General features: G+C 44.9%; 1 protein-coding gene across 1 annotated transcript; it reads right to left on the reverse strand.

Moving 5' to 3' along the window:
• Nucleotides 1-7,112: 7,112 nt before the first annotated feature.
• On the reverse strand, nucleotides 7,113-18,740 carry LOC139679278 (cytochrome P450 3A9-like). The gene is made up of 13 exons (XM_071570862.1): nucleotides 18,601-18,740; nucleotides 15,886-15,979; nucleotides 15,283-15,335; nucleotides 14,108-14,207; nucleotides 13,388-13,501; nucleotides 13,036-13,124; nucleotides 11,906-12,054; nucleotides 10,865-10,992; nucleotides 10,123-10,207; nucleotides 9,635-9,795; nucleotides 8,984-9,210; nucleotides 7,996-8,158; nucleotides 7,113-7,818 (listed from the first exon to the last, which is right to left on the reverse strand). The coding sequence occupies exons 1-13, from the start codon at nucleotides 18,669-18,671 to the stop codon at nucleotides 7,720-7,722; spliced, it is 1,533 nt and encodes a 510-aa protein (XP_071426963.1). The 5' UTR covers nucleotides 18,672-18,740; the 3' UTR covers nucleotides 7,113-7,719.
• Between the last annotated feature and the right edge of the window lie 2,506 nt (nucleotides 18,741-21,246).

The following is a 21,246-nucleotide window of genomic DNA, read 5'->3' on the forward strand; positions in this document are numbered from 1 at the left end:
AGGAAAGATCCAGGAGGCCTTAGAAACACTTAGCGTCTTTTACTTAAAGTTTTCATTAAATTCTATGTGATCCTTGACACCAAGTTAATGAATTTTCTCCTTATTCAAAAAGCCCACCCACTGCTTGTGGTGTCTTTGAAGCTTCAGATCCTTTTTGCCAGCTCAGCTGCTGCTCCCTGCCTGGATCTCAGCATTGGTTTTGTCCAACCTCTTCCATGAAATTTCAATTGAGAAACCACCTGAGTTATATAAAAAAATATCTCAGATTGCACTTATCCCAAAGTCAGATTTTTTTTATTTACTGCTTTGCAGTGGAAGCCATCAAATATGATCTACCTGGGGCTCTCACCTGGCAGGCCAGGTTAAACAGGCATATAATGTGCATTTAAGATTGCATCTTCTGCCAGACCCTTTCCAGAGGTCACACCTCTGACACCTCTGACTTTAGGTGGTGGCTGTTCTTCTGAGGCTGTAGGAAGGTGAGATTTCCCAGGGAAACCAGTCCCCCTCAGAGTTCCCATATTTCTTGAAAGCAATTTTGGTTGAAGTCCAGCAAACTGTACAAAAATGGATTTAAAATTAAATTACAAATGAAAGATGAATTCTCAAATGGACAATTTCAGCAGGTATTTGTCAGAAAAAGCTCCTGGCTTTGGGAATCAGTCTGCCCAGGCAAGAGCTACCCTGAGATGGAAGCACTTGGGTGTCACTCTCAGACACATCAGAGTTCTTCCCTGCATTGCCCTCTCAGCTGTGAATGAGCAGTGAGGAAAGGAGAGGCTGATCGATGGGTTATTTTCCTTCCTTATGGCTCCAGGGGTGGCTTGGAGAACAGGAATGTTCCCTTGGGGCTGAACAGCCCAGCAGGATTGGCTGCTGGTTCTCAAACTCCACCTGGGAGCTGCTACAGAGATGGGCAGGGGCAGCAAGGTTTAAACTCCAACTGGTGATTTTATAATAAATGTGGCAAATAACAGGCTGTGAGGCTGTGGCACATATCCAGGGAGTCTGGAGGGACTTCCTGTTGTCTTACCATGGAGCAGGTGCTGCCAAGGAAACCAATATCTGAAACTTTCAGCAAAATTCCAAAGATCTTCTCTGGAGCTGCTGCCAGCAAGCAGAGAGAAGGCAGAAAACTCAACACAAAGCCAAAGTGTTTTTCAATACACAGACCAAACCGGTGCCAGAAGTTGTTGTGTGCTGGGTTTTGTGACTGTGCAATTTAATTTCTTATTGTTCTCGCTGTCCTTAGAGCTGGGTCAGCACAGCAGTGGGCTTGGCCATTTCCCTGGGGCAGCTGCTGCTTGGACACCGTGGCAGATCTCTGTCTTTTGAAGTTCTCTGTTGCAGAAACTTCATTGCTGCCACCTTGGGGCCTGCTGGGTCCCTGGGAAGACTTATGCTCTGGCATTTTTGAAGTTTGCCTTTTGCTGGTTTAAAACAGCTTTTGAGGATGTTTGACTCTTGGTGGTGGTTACAGAATCATAAATGGATTAGGTTGGAAAAGACCTCTAAGATCAAGTCAGATCATTGAGTCCAACCACTAACCTACCACTGAACCATGTTCCCAAGTGCCACATCTACATGTTTTTTGAAAACTTCCAGGGATGGTGGCTCCACCACTGCAGTGAGCAGCCTCTTCCAATGTTTGGTAGCCCTTTCCATGGAGAAATTTTCCCTAATATCCAGTATAAACCTCACTTGGTGCAACTTGAGGCTGCCTTCTCTTGGCCTATCACTTGTTACCTGGGAGCAGGAACATCAATAACTAAATGTAGTCCCTCTCAGCCAAGCAAAACTTGAAAGTTCAACTTTTTTAACCTCAAAGGCCATGTTTGAAGAATGCACAGTACTCTTTTGACCCATTTTAATTGTCTTTCCTGGTACTTGCTTGAATGTCCCTGTCCCTCCCCAGGGAGCCTGTGAATTGCTCAGTTCTGCTGTTGCTACTGAAAACAGATTTCTGTAACTGCTTGTGCTTCTGTTGCACAGAGTTTAGAACATCAAGAAAATAACAGTGAGGAACTGGAGATGAAAAATTTTCTTAAATTCAGGTTGTGCACTAGTGAAGAATTCTGTGTAAGTCACACAAAAACCCTAAAGGTGGCAGTGGTCTTGGTATCTAAATGATGCTGGTAAAGAGCACTTGTGTGCCTTGGTAGTGCAGAGCAGGTAGATGAACAATGCCATGGTCCAGGCCCCAAGCTTATGACCTCAGCCCCTCCCAGGTGGATGTCAGACCTGGCTCTAGAGAGTCTATCCAAAGACAAAGACACCCTTCTGACCTTTGAGTGTGTATATATGAACACAAATATAAATATATAGATTTATACAGTGGTTGCTAAGTCTGTACCAAGCCGAGCTGTCTGTTTGCTGCACATTCTGTTTCTTAGGGCAACATTTAGTCTCTGAACTCCCTGAAGATCAGACTGTCTTGCTGAGAGTTTCCAACACTCCTAACCCTCCTGGGCTTTCATTTCCCGACTGGCTTTTAATGTAATGTAAAGATTAGAAATTATATCTTCCATTAAAACTTTATTAGGTAGCTCTTCCACTTAAGAGAGCAGCTTCACTTACTCCCAGCCAAATGAATTCCAGTCATTGAAAGCTAAGCATGGAAATGCAGGAGGGGGAAGGAGAAAGCCACTTGCAGTCTTGAAAAGATGAGGTAAAATAAGAGTAGTGGGTTCAGTGACCTGTTGGAGACACACAGAACCCTGGGCCAGAGCAAGATGGGAGCTGTAATCATGGGTACAACAGCCAACATGGGAAACATTCCCCTGCTTGGCAAGGCAAATCTGCAAGTGCCTTTTCCCCACTTCTACATCTTGCAGGTTTCTACTGGAGTCTGCTATAATTACTGGGAGCATCAGATATCTGCTGCTTCCATGGATGTTGCTGGGGCTGCTGGTGGGCTGATTGATGTGTGGTTACCACTGGAGAGCAGTCTGAGTGGCAGCAGCTGACCTTCTTAGGAGCATCTCTATCATTCCTTGCCTTCCCTCTGGCTTTTGCTGTGACCTTTGGATACAGATTGATCCCAGATTAGTGCTTGTTAACAATAAATACCCTAAAATTAGGATACAAGTGGGCAAGCTCTGAAAAGGTTAGACAAACTTGGGACAGGTTAGTGCAAGACTTTACTCACTATGCTGGTGGTTGGTTTGTGTGGTCTATTTTCCAGAAGTATTTTACATTCTTTTTACCTGCAAAACCAGCTAGACAACCCCAGGATGGGGGTGCTGTGGTGTGTGGCACCTGTTGCCTCCTCAGCTGGTCTGCACAAAGCCAGGGGAGGGACTACAACTTTCTTTCCTGAGCACTCTGTGGTGTGTGGATGGAATGAGTGTTTTGCCAAGTGAAGATGGGTAAAGGATCCAGCTGGACTGGACTGGCTACAGTTCATAAATGGCAGGCAAGGTTTTTCATTTTCCCTTGAACAGTTATATTGTCCTCCCCACTTCATTTGCAAACTTCTGGCTGCACTAGTACATCAGAGTGGGCTTAATTATATATCTGTGTCTATATCTATATAGACATATAAGTTGTGGACCAAGGTACATTTGTATCCAGCCATGCAGGGAAGCCTATAGAGAACAACCCTGAAATGATTAAATAAAAACTTTGTTCCAAACCATCAAAGGTATTTTGAGCATCTTTGCAACATCTTCAAATGTTCAGGAACAAAAAAAAAAAAAACACTGAGAGGAAAATTAACTGTGTCATGGGTGATATAAAGCTGCATCAGTACCTATAAAGTGCCCCAGCAATACAAGAAAATTGAAGTAATGAACAGAAATGTTCAGTTAGAGATTTTTCCATATTTTATGTTAATCATTAGGATAGAGCTGAAATTAGCTTTAATTGATATTAAGAGTTGAAAAAATGAATCCTCTGGAGAATGAGTCTCTTTAACCTTTAATGATGCAGTAAATAAAATACCCTGTCAACATTTGTGCAATAGTAAGGGTTTTCAAAATTCCATATCTGTGTGGTGAGCGATTCAATCTGCCTAATTCTCTCCATTACAGCAGATAAAAGTGATGTCTGTGCATAAATTCAGCTGCAGGTTTTCCATGTTTCCAAGCTGTCTGATAATTCCCCATGCTGGCTTGTTATTTCTAATGGGAAGGTGGAGAGAGGAAGGAGGGACTGAGACCAACCCCAGTTCTGTGTGTTGGCTTTTCCAACTGTGCACCTTGACTTGCAGGCTCCTGATGCCACAGCAGTGACAGAGAAACTGTGCCTCAGCAGAGGTAAAAGGAGCAATGCTGCCTATTCTTCTTTTCAGGTGAAATATGTGTGAAAATGTTTCATTTTTCACTTTAAAGGCACGGCAGAATTGCAAAAGATTTCAATGCTTTAGGGACACTTAGTTTGGTAATAGTCAGACCATTCTTCTCTCTGTCAAGGCTCAGCCTGGTGTTGAAACACCTCATAACTGACTTGGTGAAGCACAAGAAATATTCTCCCACTGTAAGCAGGAAGCCTGTTTTCCATAAAATCCATTTGATCCTTGCAATCAACTGCAAGTGTTACATCATTTATGCAAGTTACTGTAGTGGTGGTGACTCTGCTGTAGTTAACTGGGAAACAGGAAACAAATCTCCACACTTAAAACCACCTTTTGTCTTTCAGCAGGACTGATGCAATAGCAGTTCTCATTCCATGGGATATAGATCTCCTTTGGAAAGTTCCCAGCAAGCCTCTCAGTGTTAGGGGGATGTATTTCTGCATACTCACAGAAGCTCCTGAGTGATGCTGGTGTTTCACCAGGTGTGTGTCTGTTCTGCTGCACAGTGATGTGAAAATAATTTCTCTGGTGAGACACGGTTGTAAAGTCATTGAGAAAACCATATGATTTAAAATGCTGATGAAACATAGATTTTCTTCATTCCTTTTTCCTTCTTACTTGGGCTTTGGGAGGATTTAGGTGAGGAGGTGAAACAGAAGCGTCCCCACAATTAACTTTTACCTTATACTGTGTTTTCTTTCATCTATTGAGACCCAGCTTGTTTGGAAAATACTGTGTCCCAGCCCTGCCAAGGATGTGTTGAAACAGTGGTCAAGCACTGGAACAGGCTGCTCAGGGCAGTGGTGGAATCACCACCCCTGAAAGTGTTCCAAAAATGTGTTGTGTGTGGCCCTTGGGAACACAGTTCACATGGTTTAGTGGTGAATAGAGTGGTGCTGGGTTCATGGTTGGATTTGATGGTCTTGGGGGCCTTTTCCAACTGTAAAGATCCTATGAATCAGCAAGGAATCCAGATAAATTTGTTTTATCAGCCAAAAAAACATTCAAAACTTGAGTTGAGCAGTGCTATGTCTCATTTAAAGAGGAAACAGCCAAACCAATGAAAACAAACCTAATGAATGTCCAACTCCCAGGAATAGCAGACTCTTGGTCAGGTCATTTCTGAGGGGTGGCCAGGAAAACAATGGAATGGTGGAACTGGGAATGATGGAGGCAGCCCTTATAAGCCAAATAATTTTATGGAGTTAAGACACAGAGGATCTGATTTTCGTCTAGAAGACTCATTACCATGATTTTGTTACACATTATTTATGGGCTGTTATGATAGTCCTGGCAGGTCATAATTGGCTGAAGCCGGAAAATTAGTCACATTTTTCACATTTGGAAGAATGATCTGTACAGTTACACTAATGACTTCATTCCCAGAGATGCCACATGCTGGGCAGGAACTGCCTGTCTTGGGGTGTGGATGGATTAATGTTTTCTGGTTCTGAGCACTCTGCAAACTCACCTGGTTTTGCTCCTGAGGCACTAAAATGACTTGTCTTCAAGGCAGCTGTTTGTTATGTGAATGCCTTGCTGCTTTTGTGGTGGCTTCCCCTCTTGCCCTGTCCTTAAATCTGAGTTAGTTTTGCCTGGCATTATTTTGCTACAGGGAAAATACTTTTTTTTAAACTAATTTGTCCATGCAGGGCCATTGCACTTTCCCCATCAAAGCCACTGCAGCATCACAGCAGTCAGAGAGGCCCAGCTCTTCCACTGATGATTTTAACCCTGGTAATAAGAGATGGGCAACAGATTAAAGTGAAGAAGGACCTCATTGGCAGCACTTCCAACTGCCTTGCTGTGTACATAGCACAACCCAAACAGTCTATCACAGATGATGAATCAGAAGGGAGCACTATAATTGCTTTATCAGCCTTTTGGGACAGCACAAGCTCGTTACTCTTGAATTAGAGCCTGGTGAATGTTGCTGTATCTTCCACAAAAATGGACAGCTTTGATTTGGGGATTTCTAGTGATCAGGAACCTATTGCACTGTTGGCCGTCTGCTTCCAAACCCCTTAATTGCCATTGCTAAAGAACGGACCTGAACTCTTGAATAAATTTGTGCTATGTGGCATTGTAGCATTAGTGTCATGTTGCAGTTTCATCTGCTAGACTAAAGAGAAAAGCATGTGGCCACCAGGGAAAATTATAGACCATGGTGTAGCAAATAACACCTTGGAAAGAAGGATGCCAGGAGAAAGTTAAGGGATGACTTCATTTGGTTTGCAGCTCCTGTGAAAAGCTTTCCCATTCTACCAGCATCTGTCTTGGTTTGTAGGTGTCAGGATCAGCACAATACCTTGGGGAGAACTGGTGTGTGAAATTCAAATCTGGAATAAACTCCCTGCTGCTTTTTGGTAATCCGTGTTTATGTAGTCAAGGACAGCACAAACATTCTGGTCAGAGCATCCTGCTGACAGCAGGACCAGACCATGTGGCCCAAGCCATAGACTGCTCTGGAGCAGTTCAAGGGTGGAGCAGCTCAAAGCTGCCTAAAACCTCACCCTGAGCAATGTCTAAACCCCTCCCTGGCTCTGGGAGGCAAGGCTCAGGACAGGCTGTGTCCAGACTTTCTCTCCAGGAGCAATGGCCTTCCTGCAGTGCTGTCCCCACCTCCTGGGAGCTGCTGCTCCCTGTAATCCATCCTCTGTCACTCCAGCATGGGAAAGGGTTGGCTGGTGCTGAACTGAAGCAACCTCTTAATCAAACTAAGAGGTGGGAGTTAAAGTGTTTGTAAAATACCACACAAATGGGAGGGTTTGATCACGTTAAATGAAGGATCAGATTCATTAAATTAAGTGGAAAGCAATGTACATGGATAATTTCAAGGGCTGAGGCTGAATACGGTTTTTAAATAGGAAGTGATCAGCCGCTCTACACAACACAGAGCAGCTCTCAAACATTTTTAATGACAGTATTTGTACACACTTTGGTTTAATTAACACATGGCACAAGAGGGGTTTGGTAACTAGGATGTAGTCTCACACCAGTCGTCTCAATTATAACACATGAAATTTCAAGCATCGATACACCCACGAGAGCAGTGCCCGTCCCTGCTCGGCGGGGTCTGGCGCTTGGAATTTCCATCACACCTTGTTTTTCTTGGAATGCGACAGCAATTCCTTCTCTCCAGATGGAGAAGTCCCCTTAGAAGTGGATGATCAGCTTCTCATTTGGATTTATTTCTTGTTTTCTGCAATCAGAATTAAGGGGGCTGTGTATTGTCACTGCCCAGTGATCCACATTACATTTCTGACAGCTATGTTTATTAGTAAATATGGAGTAATTGCTTCCAGAATTAACTAGAGCTGCTCTTCTGTGTCTGTACATGTAGAGAGATTTCCTGTGATGTGTGATCCCCCTGTTAGCACAGCTCTCATTAGATGCTGGGGGACTGTGGCAGGCACAGCTGGGTTTTACTTCCCTGCAGGTGTGGTGTTGGTCCGGGGAACCAATTTCAGAATAATCGGCTTCTCTGGCGTTAAGAGCCCCTGTGAGCTCAGCTTGATCGGGATCTGCAACAATAAGAGCATAAAACACACTTGGAGATAAAGTTAAATAAGTAGAGATTAAAGGAAACAAACTTGGCCAGTTTAGGCACAGCTGGGTCCGTAGTGCCTGGAAGTGCAAAGCGTCTGATGCTGGCACCCACCTGTTCATGTGAGAGCATCAAACCATAATGAGCTTCTCACCTGAGTTTCTTTGCAGGTCTGGAAGGTGAAATGTTGCAACAAGGAGGCAATGGCAACTTTCAGAGACAGGAGAGCAAACCTCATCCCAATGCAGTTCCTGGGACCAGCCCCAAAGGGCAGGTATGTGTAGGGGTCCAAGGACTCCTTGTTTTCCTTACTGAACCTGGATAATGACATGGTTGGGGAAAAGAAATGAAGACAGAAAAACCCTCAAAGCAACATTTCTTATTTATCCAGAGATTTCTTGCTGGTGGCCTGCAGAGATTTGTTTAGTTTCTTTTCCTAAGGTGTCTCAGGGTAACCCAGCAATCAAGTGCTTTGTCAGAGCTCTCCTCCAGGTCAGGGTAGGATCCCACTGGAGGGTTTGATTTTAATTCTGTTCATCCAGATTAGAAGTTGGAAGCAAGGTGAAAATCTAGGCAACATGCTGCCCCAAACTGACTGATATTTCCTATCTGTTGTATTTAGTGAGACAGAAATCACAAATGGTTTTGATCAGGAGCAGCCTATGGCTTTTCAGTCTTGCTGGGAATGGGAGGTAGATACCATCTCCAAAGTAACCAGCTAGGAAAGGTTATCACTTCCTTGAAAACAAGAAGGGAAAGCTATTCTGAAATGATCAACTCTGGTATATTTAATAGAAGCCCGTGTGAAAGGAACAGGTTCGGCCATGAGGATTACACAGAGGATGGCCAACAGTTACAAAAACTTACCATCTATTCTCTCCTCAGCAAGCCTAAACACTGGGTACAAGATCCTGTGATCACTGTTTTTCTCTCAATAAGATTGTTATTTGAAACCCTGCTGTAAGTGCAAAGCTCATTTTCTTCTTAAAATGGCATTCCCATGAGCCTGCAATTTCTCATCCATATTGTTTGTAAAAAGATAGGAAGAACACCATTAGGAAGCTAATCAGAGATTAATACTTAATTACAAAATGAGGAAAAAGCAGCATGATATTTCTTCCCTCTTATTATGCTTTTTGTACCTTTCTGGTCTGAACTCCTCTGGGTTTGGCCAGTACTCGGGGTTGCGGTGCAGGACATAGGGTGGGATGGTCACAACAGTTCCTTTGGGAATGGTCACTCCATTTATTTCTACATCCTTCTTGCAGGTTCTCTCAATCCGTCCTCCAAGGGGATAGACCCGAAGGGTTTCACTCAATGTCATGTCAAGATATTCCAATTTCATTATTGCATCATATGTGAGAGGAGCCTGCAGGATGACAGAACCAGGTGTGTTGGAATGAGAATTGGATTGTCCTACAATGACTGTCGAGACCAGAGTGTCCTCAGCCCCCACTGCCCCAACAATTGACTCAGACTCACTGAAGAACAAAAGGTAAGATAGAAAGTGAGCAATTGGTTTCATTTTTCCATCCCTGAGTTATGGAAATGTCTGAAAATCCACATCCACTTGTTCATAGGTGTAAAGTATGGCAAATGGGTTTGTGAAGTGGGGTGGCTGGAAGGTTTTCAGCTGCCAAAAGAAAGTCATTACAAGGCTGGGTTGTCTCAGTGTGTGTCTGTTAAAGCTTCAGGGAAATCCAGGGGAAGGGTGTTTAGGAGTAAAAGATTTCTCATTGTCCTGACTGACCCAGGAGGGCAGCAGGGTCAGAGAGTGCTCAGCACCCCCTTACCTTGTTGGGTAAAACTGTGTCAATCTCCTCCAGCACCTTCTGCTGCACATCAGGGTGCAGGGCCAGCTCATAGGCCAGGTAACAAAGGGTGTTGCTGGTGGGTTCGTACCCAGCAAAGATGAAGATGAATGCCTGTGACAGGACCTCAATGTCAGTCAGGGCTGTGAAGAGATGAGCAAAACTGATGTTGGTTGGTGGTCTTAGGTGAGCCTGAGGCAGGTTTGTTGCTGTTGTTTTCTGATAACACATTTGTAGCAACTGGAAAAAAGTAATTTGATAGGGGAACCAGATGATTTCCTGAGTATCAATGATTGATGTGTAAGTCCTGCTCCCTGGCCAAGGATCCTGGTGCTGGTGCTGGCAGCAAGGGACAGAGTCTTCTGTCTGCAGCTGCTCAGTGGAGATGGTGTGACCCGAACAGCTCCCCATATTCTCCTCACTCCCACAGCCAGCCCCTGTTCAAGTGATGAGCATTTGGGGGTTGTTACCTTTGTGTGAATGATTTCCTTCCTTGTTCTCATGGGTGCCTGAGTTCTGGGATTCGATCATCAGCTGCAGAAAATCTACTCTGCCCTGAGAGGGAAAGCAGGAGAGTTTCTTTGGTGACAGGTGCCTTGGAAGGTTCAGAGAAGCAGATTTCATAGCCTGAGCACAACTCTTGAGCTGCAAATGTCCCCAAAATGCACATGACTTCCTTACTGAAGCACAACACTTTTTGATTGTGGAACCTGTTTTTCCTTTCATTAAGCAATTGGGTTGGAGAGCACTGCCTTGAATGAATTTTGAGAAAGGCACCCAAACTCTAAACCAGAGAATTTTGCCAGAAAGCAGCTGCATTTTTTCAAAAGCTGGAGGGGAAGTTGCAACCCTGAAGGTGGTTTTGCTGCTCGTGTGCTGCTTCCTCTGCGCTCCCTCATCCTCTGCCTAATCTTCTTCAGGGAATCTCTGACACATTACAAGTTCTGCAGACCAAAGCTCAGTCTGATTCTGCTGAGGCTTTATCTGGATTTAGCTTTAGATCACGGATATACAAAGTCCACCTGATTCTCTGCCAGGTCTGGTCAGGTGGGGCTTTTCCAACAGTATTAAAATCAAGTGTTTACACTTGAGTAGATTCAGGGTTTTCCTGAGTCATTGTACTTTGGCTTCACCTTTGGTATCATCACTGTAATTATATTTCACTCCAGTGTACTTTCTGTCACAATTGCTATCAAATCCACACTCACTTACCTTGTGAGTCTCCTTTTCACGTTCCTGCTTAATTTTGGAGATGGATCTCATGAAAAAGTCTACAGCATCAGCAGGGAAGAAGCTTAGATTCATCTTGGCCATGACAGGAACAAGAAATGGGAATACAACTGGAAAACAAATGAAGAATTTGATCTCACACTATAAAAAACTCCACCTCATATCAGAAAGCTGTGGATGTTAATGAGGAAGTAATGATGTTTCTGAGAAATTCTTTAATTTTATTGGGTTTTTTTTACATGAGAAAAGCCTGGACTTTGCCCTCTTTTCCCTTTGTCATTCCCTTGGGATAGTTTCACATGCAACCTTCTCCCAAATTTGTCAGTTGGGCACAGCCAAGCTGGGTATAATCATTCCTTTAAGAGATGACCAGGCATATATTCCACCTCCTGTTTCCAAGGCACTGTTTTCTAAGGACAGGTTACTTCTGTCCATTGTACAGCACTACAACAGGAATGTGGCTCAGAAGAAGAATATTGAAAATTCTGAATTCCTTTTTCAGGCTGAGCTATTCACTGCCCTGCTGTGCTACAGGAACATTTTCAAGTCCCCTTCACAGCATTTCCTGCATTGCAGAGTCTTGATCTTGAGCTTTTGTATAGATTCCTAAAATCTATAGCACAAGAACCTCCTCTGTGCACAGATCAGAACTTTCCCTGGGCTTTGGCAAGGTATCCAACCTTAATTTAAGGTCCATTGCTCCTAATCTATTGCACTAGAGGAAATTGCATCTAATTACAGTCCCCACTTAGCACTCTCTTGCAGAAAACGCATTTCAGATAGCACCACTCTGCTCAAGCCTCACTTGCTTTTCCATCTTCAGTTTCCCAGCACTTATTTGGATATTGCTGGGACATTCACGCCTTTTTTGCACTGTGGATGCCAAAGGTGGAGGAAACTTTCCCCCATCTCCTTCCCAGAGTTTTAGCATGAAGCTAATAGTGAGGAAATGCTAAGACAAGGGCCAGTGGGACTTGCCTCCTAGCAAGGGCAGTTATCCAAGCAAAAGTTGGAGTCACTTACATGCCAAGATGAAGACTGGGTCAAAAAAGTCGAACTTGACCAGTTTCTTCATCTCTCTGACAAAGGGGTCTTTGGGGTTGTTCATGGAATCGATGTTCACACCAAAGGAAGTGCTGGTGACAACATCCATGCTGTAGCTTCCAAAGATGCTGAGGAAAGGTGGAAAAGACAGACTGTGGTTAAATAGTTGCACTAAGTGAAAGTATTTTTTCCTAATGCCTATGTGACATTCAAATACAAATTCTCATAAGACCTCCTGCCCTGATTTTGAAAAGAAAATTGGATGTATGGTAACTAAAAACACTTACAGTGAAAGAGATAGATTTTTAGAGAGCTTTGGTTTCAAGCCTGCACAGGTTTTGAAGTTGGACAGCTTTTCTGAGGATTTTAAAACAGCATGGAGCTACAGGATTGGGTTAGTGGAAGGACTGCATGTTGGCTTCTTGGGGAATGGTGGCAACATGCCTTGCTTCAAACATGCCCTGAAAATGGTCTTATTTAACCCAGCACAGCCCTATAATGTTACAAACTGTCCAAGCCCTCTCCTTTATGTTTTTGAGTTTTTGTTTGGTTTTTTTTTTGCTAGGGAAGAGCTTTGCTGGTGTGTGACTACTGGTGTGCAGCTGTTCCTTCTGCATTTGTGCTTTGAAATTGGGGGTGAAATGCAGAGGTTTTGTTCCAGAGCCCATATGGAGGGTGCACATGAGGATAATGCACTTGGGGCCCCTCCGCCCAGCAGTGGGGCACATGATGGACAGTGTTGTGTGTGGGGCAGAGAAGTCAGCAACCCCAGTGTCTGTGGTGTAAGAAGATGCTACACAAAGATCCTGAGTACATGCAGGAAAAACTGGCTTTTTCTGACAGGCTTGGAGCATCTTGGATCTGTGGATTTTTCTCCCCATCTAATTTCCTTTAGAAGAATTCTCTCAGGATCTGCACCTCTGGGAAGTTTTGGTAACATCCCAGCTTAAATTTTCCCTTCCAAATTTCCAGCCAGGCTTCCAGCAAGCCCCATCCCTCATTTCAGAGCTCTGGCTGACCCAGTGAGGGATCTGCATTGCTGGGAACGAATGAACCACAGCACTCGCTAACAAGGTTTGCTCTGCCTGCTGCTCCTGGCAGATACTCACTCCTTTACGGACAGCGTGTTGTCCTTGTCCAGTTGCTTTTCAACGTTTTTCACCAAAATTTCCCCATAGTGCTTCATTATAGGGAACATCTGTAACACAAACCAGGTGTGGTCACTTCAGTACATTGTACTCCTTTTAGACAAGCTCAGGAAGACTACAGGGAGTTTCATGAATATTTACAAATAAGATTTGTGCTAAGGTTTTATTTTAAGACTTTTATGTTTTAATTAGGCATAAATTAAACAGTTGTCAAGCTCTGACTAAAGAAATCAGACTGTTATGACAATCTCAGCCTGAAAATGCTGCCTGCTGACTTTGTGGTTGAGTCTGTACCTGATTCTCTGTGTTTTACCTCCTTGAGTTTCCCACTGGTGAAGGTTGGAGAGAGCACAGTACGAAGCCTTTTCCACTGTTCATCTTCAGCTAATGAGATGGCATTGGTCAGCACCCCTGCCAGATCCACACGCTAGACAGGGAGAAAGACAAGGTGTTAACCCCAGAAAAGAGAGCAGCTTCCTTGCAAGGATGGGAATGTGGCATGCAAGTCCCTGCCCAGGCTATTTCAAGGGCATTACTGCTGGCAGCAGGCTGTGACCTGACAAACAGCCTCTCTCAAGGCACACATACATAAAAAATCCCTTTTTTTGCAGTAAACCAGCTGTGAGATGCCATTTCCAGCCCCAGAACAAGTAACCCCACAAGCCCAACACCTGCATGTCTGTGGGTACCCCCACCTGTGTCACATCCCTGCATCCCAGTGCGGTGGTGTGTGTGCTTGCTGGGCCCTTACAGACTTCTGCATGCTCACACATACTCAAATTCATCCATATATATATATATATATATACACATGTGTGTGTGAGAACAGAATTTGCCCGATTCCCAGCTTCCCCTGCCAGCCCGGCTGTGCAGTCCCAGGCTGTAAGGCAGGGGAACAGTGACATACAGTGGCCATGTGCAGCAATCCCTACAGTGCAGCCACCCATCCCCACAGGATGCTTCTTGGCATGCCCATCTCTTGCTGCACGTTGTTTTCTGGACTCTGTGGTACCCCACGATGTTCTGCTCTTACCCTCCGGTTGGTGAAGGTGGAGTAACAGTCTTTAACCAGTACAGATTTAATGATCTGGGGGTCTGTGACAGCCAGCACAGGTTGCCTGCCATCGTAAATCCTGGTGGGGGAAGAAGAAGCAGCAGATAAATAACCCCAGATAGCTGAAATGCAAGGCTTGGCTGATGCCTGTGAAACAATGTGTTAAACAAATGCTCCTCCAACACCAGTTTATGTTTAAACACATAAATGTAGAAAGTAGAGATTGAAAAGGACTCCCAGACCTTCTCCCATCTGGCTAAACCCCTTCCAAATTCACTGGGAAATGAGCAGGGCTCAGTAGCTCAAAGGACCAGATACTAAATGAAGCAAGTTGTCTTCACTTTCTCCCCTGACTCTCTGTGTTTTTCCAGGCACTTAAACACATTACAGTATTAGAAGAAAACTTGTTCGACCCCTTTCAGGCTCTTGAGTTGGGTGTCTGGAGACTTGGGCTGACAGCACTGAAACATCCTTGGAGATGAAACTCAATCCTTGTTTTTGTCTTTTAAGCTGCCAGTTCTGAATGCTTTCCTGGAACAGATGTAGATTAAGCAGATTTATGCACTTCCCCCACTTTTGTAAAGATATATATATTCCAGACTCCGTTTTTTTAACACTGCAATAGGGGCCAGTGGGTGCATCATAGAGGATATGCAAGTCTATAACCCCGGTAATAAAATCTATTAGAGGTGCCTAGAGCAGAACAGCCATCCCTGTAGTAGCTCCCACTGCAGCAAGTCAGGATCAGCAGCACAAGGAAGTCTTTGGATCAGCTTCTTCGCACAGTGTTTGGAGTCACTCACATTCTTCTTCTGTTGGTAAACCAGAGGAACCCAACCTTCTGGTTCCAGATTTCTGCTTAAGTAAATAGTTCTGCTGATGATTTTGTTAGGAGCAGGGAAGGGCCTGTTGTTACCAGATTTAAACTGGTTTTCATAGTATTGGTCAAACCGTTCCCATGAGGTGTGACAGTGACACAGCCCTGGATCAGGTTTCAGTGGCAGCCACCACCAGCACCTTGTCCTTGCTGTGCTTGTCCTGCTGGGACTGTCAGGGCTGCAGGTGGAGAAAAGGGAGCTCTTCTAGTCAACATTTTCTCACCTTCATATGGATTTGAGTTTTACTTTAGGTAGAGATCAGAGGTTCATACTCACCCCCAGATTTTCCCATATTTCTTGAAACATGCGCTGTCAAACTCCAGGAAACCCTGTGGAAAGCAATTTAAAAATTATCATGGAATATCCTGAGTTGGAAGGGACTCACAAGGATCATCAAAGTCCAGCTCCTGGCCCTGGACAGGACAGCCTCACAGATCCCACCATGTGCCCGAGAGTGTGGTCCAAACACTTCCTGTGCTCTGGCAGAGTTGGTGCTGAATTATCTCAGCACAGGTGCAGTGGAAGGAATGATGTTGGAGATGGTGGGTTGGGAGGAATAGCTGTAAACTGATGTTCAGAGCTGCCTTCTGAGTTCTCCTCCCCAAAACATCTCGAAGGACAGCTTGAATGTACCCTGTGCTTGGGAATGAGCTGTTTGCCGGGGCACTGGCAGGGACAGCTGTAAATCAGCCACCCAGGAGTGCTCCTTTGGGGGTGCCCCATGGTCTGTGTTGCTGAACCTTATCCCACACTGGCCTTTGCACAACCCAGTGGAGCTTGGCACTTGGAGATAACTTATCACCACTATGTATCTGTTCAGCCATGGCTGTACAAGCAAAGGCAGATATTCCTGGAGCCAGGGAGGCTTCAGTCACTCACTTTGCGATATTCCAGGCATGTCCCAAAGAAAGGCAGAGGTCTTGGCCCAGGAATACCCAACTTCTTGAACAAACCAAATGGCCAGGTCCCGTATCTGTGGGCCAGAAAAGACAAGAGTGTTACATCACTGTGGGACTGGGGCTGTGGACACTGCACTGACATCCCTCTGGAGATGAGGCACAGGAAGCTGATAGCTGGTAAAAAAACTGTCCCAGATGAAAATTGCCCTGGAAAAGCTACTTAATCAACGTGGTAAGGCTCACTGCTGCCACACAGAGCTTCGGAGGGATCCCTGTGGTGTAAAAGCAGCTGCCTCCTTAGGTACTCCAGCAGAAACAGCACCTGGAAGCCTTTAGCAAAAGTCCAAAGAGGAACTTATTGCCAACCCAAAGAGAGGCAGAAAGGGGAGCTGCACGAAGGAATGCCAAGCTTACAGGGTTTTATTGAAGAGAAATCAAAGCAGTGCCAGAAGTGATGTCCCAAACAGGGCTTTTGTCAAACTGTACTTAAATTTTATTTATTGTTCTCCCTCAGTCCAGCAGTAGCTCAGTGGAAGTCTTGTCTTGATGGTTTTCTCTTTAGATTTTATTGACAGCTTTGCAGATTTCTTTCCTCTGAAGCACCCTTTTTGGCAGCTCTAAAGTTATTACTTCTACCCCGGGGCTTTCTGTTTATCAACAAGGGCCTGGGCTGCAGCTCTTTGAAGCTCACCTTTGGCTGCATTGAAAGAGCACCTCAAAATATTTGTTTTTAGTTGGTAGCTGCAGCTTCCCAAGTGAGCAGTTCATTGCAGAAGGGATGTAAAACGGCAAAGGTTTGGCAGGGGGATGTTATCAGAGGTCCTTTTTGGACTATGAGGCAGCAGCTGCTCAGCCAGAACCTTGAGGATGCTTATCTGAAAAACCAGAGTCTAGGCTGAGACTTAGTGGGGGATTTCTCCTTGCAATTAGTAATATTTGGGGGACACCAAATGAGGTCAGTCCCCCCCAGCACAGGTTCTGCCAGAGCATAAAGGCAGACCCAATGTTATGGTCCAAACAGGGCAGGTGAAGAACAGGCAACTGGGTGTTTCCAGGTGCAGAAAGGTTTCACAGAGCTTAGTTTGTCAATGTTTAATCTCTTCCGTCAAAGGTTAATTCAGTACTCGGTATCAAATGTTTGTGGATTCTTGTTTAGAGGTAGTCAGGGCTGTGGGAGGGCCAGGAAATGTCAGGTTGGGCTTGTTACAAAGCCCAGAAATACTATAGGAACATAGGCTAGGCTTAATCCTCTTGAAACACAGCCAGGAAAATGTAGTCAAACACTCTTACAACTAAAATGTGTCAGGGTTTTCAGCAAGCTGAGAAGGACCATTCAGTGTAAAGCCAGGGAATAATCATCACTTCTTCCTACCACAGATAGGAACGAGAAATGCCTGATGTTTCCTCATGTGTGAACTGGAACAGGGTTGCCCCAGATGGACAAGAATCTAAACAACCTCCCTGTGCCAGTGGGCAGTGAAATTTCTATTTCAGCTCAGATATCAGAGCATAAAGATCTGGGTTTAGTCTCTTCTGCCACAACAGAATTACAAGTGTCTGCAGAAGGTGGAAGTCTGGTAACCAGCAATCTTAGATGGCCAAAAAGTTACTGAAATGTGAGGGTTTGAGTCAATAATGAGGATGGCTTTTTTGGTTTGATTATTTTGATGTTGTTTGGTTTTGTTAAGAGTCCACCCCAAGCAGGCTTTTGAGTGATCCAAATCCCAGGAAACTGATTGAAAAATATGACAAAAACTTCCAGAGCTTACTGAGGTGCTGTGGCTGGAGTGTTGCCAGGGCAGAAAAATGGGCTGTGCTCGTGTGCACCACATTAATCGTTAAGGTTTATGGTTAGAAACAGGCTGCCTCTGCCTCAGGGCTTGTCAATACTACCCAGTTTGTCAGTTCAGCCTTGTTGGCAGGGGCTGCCAGCAGAGATGTTGTGTCCCAGCACAGGGGGGTTCAGCCAGCAGTGCTGAATGGCAAGAGCAAAGCCAAGGAAAGTATTTCCTCACTAGCATGGCTTCTCTTGGGTACTTCTGCCTGTGGGAGTCTGTCTGAAAAGCCAGGAGGATGTGTCTGACCTTGCCCTGGGCTTCACTTCTGCCCCCAGCAAGGATGGGCTGTGGGGATGCACATGAGATGCTGTCCCTGTAAGCGTGTGGCAAATCAAATATCTGGAAAGGATCCCTCCTAATACAGGTACCCACATGTGGAGCATCTTACCTGGGCACTGTAGAAGGAATCAGGAGGAGTAAGAAGTGATTCTATGAATATTCTTTTTCTGCTGCTCTCCACCTTTGCAGCAGGGTCATCCTCTGCTGACTCCCCTCCATAGCAGCCTCTGTCAGGGAGGCACAGCTGTATGTCTTTGGAAAATAACCTCAGAGATCCTAATCCTGCCTGAAGCCAGCACCCTGCTGGTAGCCAATACCTGGCACCATTATTATTCAATTATTCCTTTGATGTTTAGCAGCAAGATCAGAACTCTATGAGAATACTCCAAACCTTGGAGCAAGATCACACATCTGTACAGCCTTTAGACTGCTCTGCTACTTCCCAGAGCCTGATTAGATGCTGGAAAACTGGAAATCACACCTGTTTGCTCTTCAGTAGATTAGTTGTATGAAAGTGAACAATGGCAAGAAGAGGAAAAAGGCAGGAGCAAAGGATCAATAAAGAATATTTTACTCACGCTACCACGAGGGCTATGAAAAGAAGCAGAAGGGCCCATGTCTCTGTAGAGAAGGCAGGAAGAAGGTTCATTTCAGTTCTTCTCTGATTGGCTTTGAGTTCTGCCTTGATGTGTTTGTCCTACGTCTGTGGGAAACAGGAGTGCTTGGCAGAGTGCAATCATTTTTATCCAATCATATGATTTAGGGGCCCTCCTTCTGTCATGAAGGAGGAGGAGTGGAAGGCAAAGGTAGCAAAGTATGCTAATCTGAAAAACATGATTCATGTGAGAGACAAGTGCCTGGCTGCACTGCCTAAGGTTCAAATTATTTAATGCATATGTTGCCAAGCATTTCAGCTGGTTTCTCTGTTGTAAGTAATAACTGACTTCTTATTGACTAATGCTCCTGGGCTCCTACACCAAACTAAATAAAACCAAGTTACAATGAAAAGGTAAATCCCAAAGCAGGTGTCAGAGTCAGTTTACAAAAGGGAAAGAGAAGTGAAAAGGTTATTCACATATTGTATGACAAGATCTTTTCTGGCAGATGAATTAACTTTGACAGAGTTTAAGGTTTTGTTTAAAATATCTCTTTCTGTTATGAGGAGCAAGCATTGCCTGCTCCTGCCTGCAGTGGTCAGAAGCAGCTTCTAACTAAGGCAGGAATTTGACCCCTGGAAAAGCTGTGGAAGTCCACCTTGTTTGCTGGCATGTGGCCAGCTGTTTTGTAAGAGAAATGCTGTCATTCCACAAGTGTAACCCGTTAAAATGCCACCCTTTCCAAAACACCAGCTCATGGCTCGTGAATTAAAACAGCACCCACCCTTCAGCAGCAGCTGGGGAAAAAAGGCACAAGTGAAGGGAAAACACAAATTTTGGAAAGGCTCTCCTGGAAGGATGGTGTGGAAAAATAAGAGCATCCTAGAGGTGTGGATGTGCTAAGAGGAGATTGTGATGGTGGAGAAAACTGGGCAGTGTTTTTTAGGGGGGATCGTGTTAAGGTAGTTTGCCTGGATATGCACCACAGTGTTTGTGAGGCTTCATTCAGCTTCACTTAGAACTCCAAATTGAGCAATTTCCTGTGGATTGGCAGAGCTGCTGTCTTCAGAAGGGAGTTTACTATCTGCACTGGGTGCAAATAAGTGGGTGTTCTAACACAGAAAGCCTCGTGTCTCTGGGGCGTTGCTGTGATTGATGCCATGATGACTGATCAGTGGATCTCCATCCACAGGGTGATACCAGACACTGCTTTTCGTCATCTGCCTTACCTCAGCACCATTTGTATCTCATTTCACCTTTGCCTGGCCTTTGCTCTGACCTTCAGACACAACTCAGTTGCAGATTATTTTGTAATAAACACAGTCTGCTTTAGTTTGACATGAACAGACAAGTTCATGACACGGCTCTCCAAGCCTGCGTTGGGTTCTATCTTTTGTGTTTCAGAGATGCTGCAAGAGCATGTGGTTAAATAGGTGCTTTCCCTTTTAGGAACTGGTCATAGTGATTCTTCAGAGTTCCTCTTTGCACATTTTAACATAGGCTTGAAATTTGAGTTTACTGGACACCAAATGTTCCCAGCTCACTGTGTTGGGAAATAGGTTAATACAGTTTATTCAGGAAATAGGATTGCTGTAGGGCTCTCCACCCTTGGGAAAAATAAGTCTCAATCTTTGGGTCTTTTATAAGGGTAATTTTAGTCTGTGGAAAAACTTGTATTAAAAAAACAGATAGGTGCAAAGTCTTGCTATGATTTTGCATTGTGGCCTGATGATCTCTCAAATGGACTGTGCCTATTGACTTCAAACAAACAACAAACCCCCACCATCCCCTTGGGAAAGCTGATGGATAAACAAAAAACCCCCTTGTGTGATTAATCCATGCCAGAGGAAAGTCAGTGACCCAGGAACAAATGACTGATTTTCACACAGAAGTCCAGCTCAGGGCTGGTTTGTGCCCAATACTAAAATTCTAAACCTCCAGCTGTGGTGCTCCCTGATCTGCTTGAGGGTGGGACAAGCCAGTCAGGAAGTCTTGTTTGAGATGTGACCTGAGTACCTTCAGAGGGGAGCCCAGAAAAGGCTTCTCCTCCTGTCCTCCATCTCTGGGAGGGAGGAGAAACATCAGCTGTTTGAATGATCTTCAGCCAAGGCTGAACCCCCTCTCACAGGAATGGTGGGAAGGGGGAGAACTGCACAGCCAAGACACAGTCCAACCTCTCCCTTCCCAGCCAAGGTCTCTGCCCATGTGGGTGCCATGGCACTGAGCTGCTGTGATTATCCCTTCACCGTATGAAAGTCCTTTAGATGTCTATTATTCCTTACCACGATGAGCTTTTAGGCTCATCCTCTCCTTCCCCTGGACATTTCAAAGTCCGCTGCATCCCATCATGGGGATGGGACAGGTGAGCCCCCCACCCCAGCTTTTCAGAGCTGAGCCACAGTGCTCAGGGGTGTGAGAAGGTCCAAGCCCAGAGGTGCAATCATAGCTGTGGGAGCACCTTGCTGGTGACACAACTAGTGTCAATCATACATGACAATGTCACACACAACACGCAGTACATGGTGGGTATACAATGCTCACCCTTGTCACTTGGGCTGTTGCCACTGTGTTTCCAGCACAGTCACAGGCTGAGGGTGAGAGGTTTGGAAAGCTAAAGTTTGCAGACAA

Source organism: Pithys albifrons, chromosome 16, assembly GCF_047495875.1.
Source record: "Pithys albifrons albifrons isolate INPA30051 chromosome 16, PitAlb_v1, whole genome shotgun sequence".
NCBI lineage: Eukaryota > Metazoa > Chordata > Aves > Passeriformes > Thamnophilidae > Pithys > Pithys albifrons.

Coding starts and splice junctions, on each gene's coding strand:
- LOC139679278 (XM_071570862.1), bottom strand. CDS start 18,671: ATGAACCTTCTTCCTGCCTTCTCTACAGAGACATGGGCCCTTCTGCTT. Junction 15,336..15,885: donor CATGCCTGGAATATCGCAAA/GTGAGTGACTGA, acceptor TGCTTTCCACAG/GGTTTCCTGGAGTTTGACAG. Junction 10,208..10,864: donor GTGAAAAGGAGACTCACAAG/GTAAGTGAGTGT, acceptor TTTCCCTCTCAG/GGCAGAGTAGATTTTCTGCA.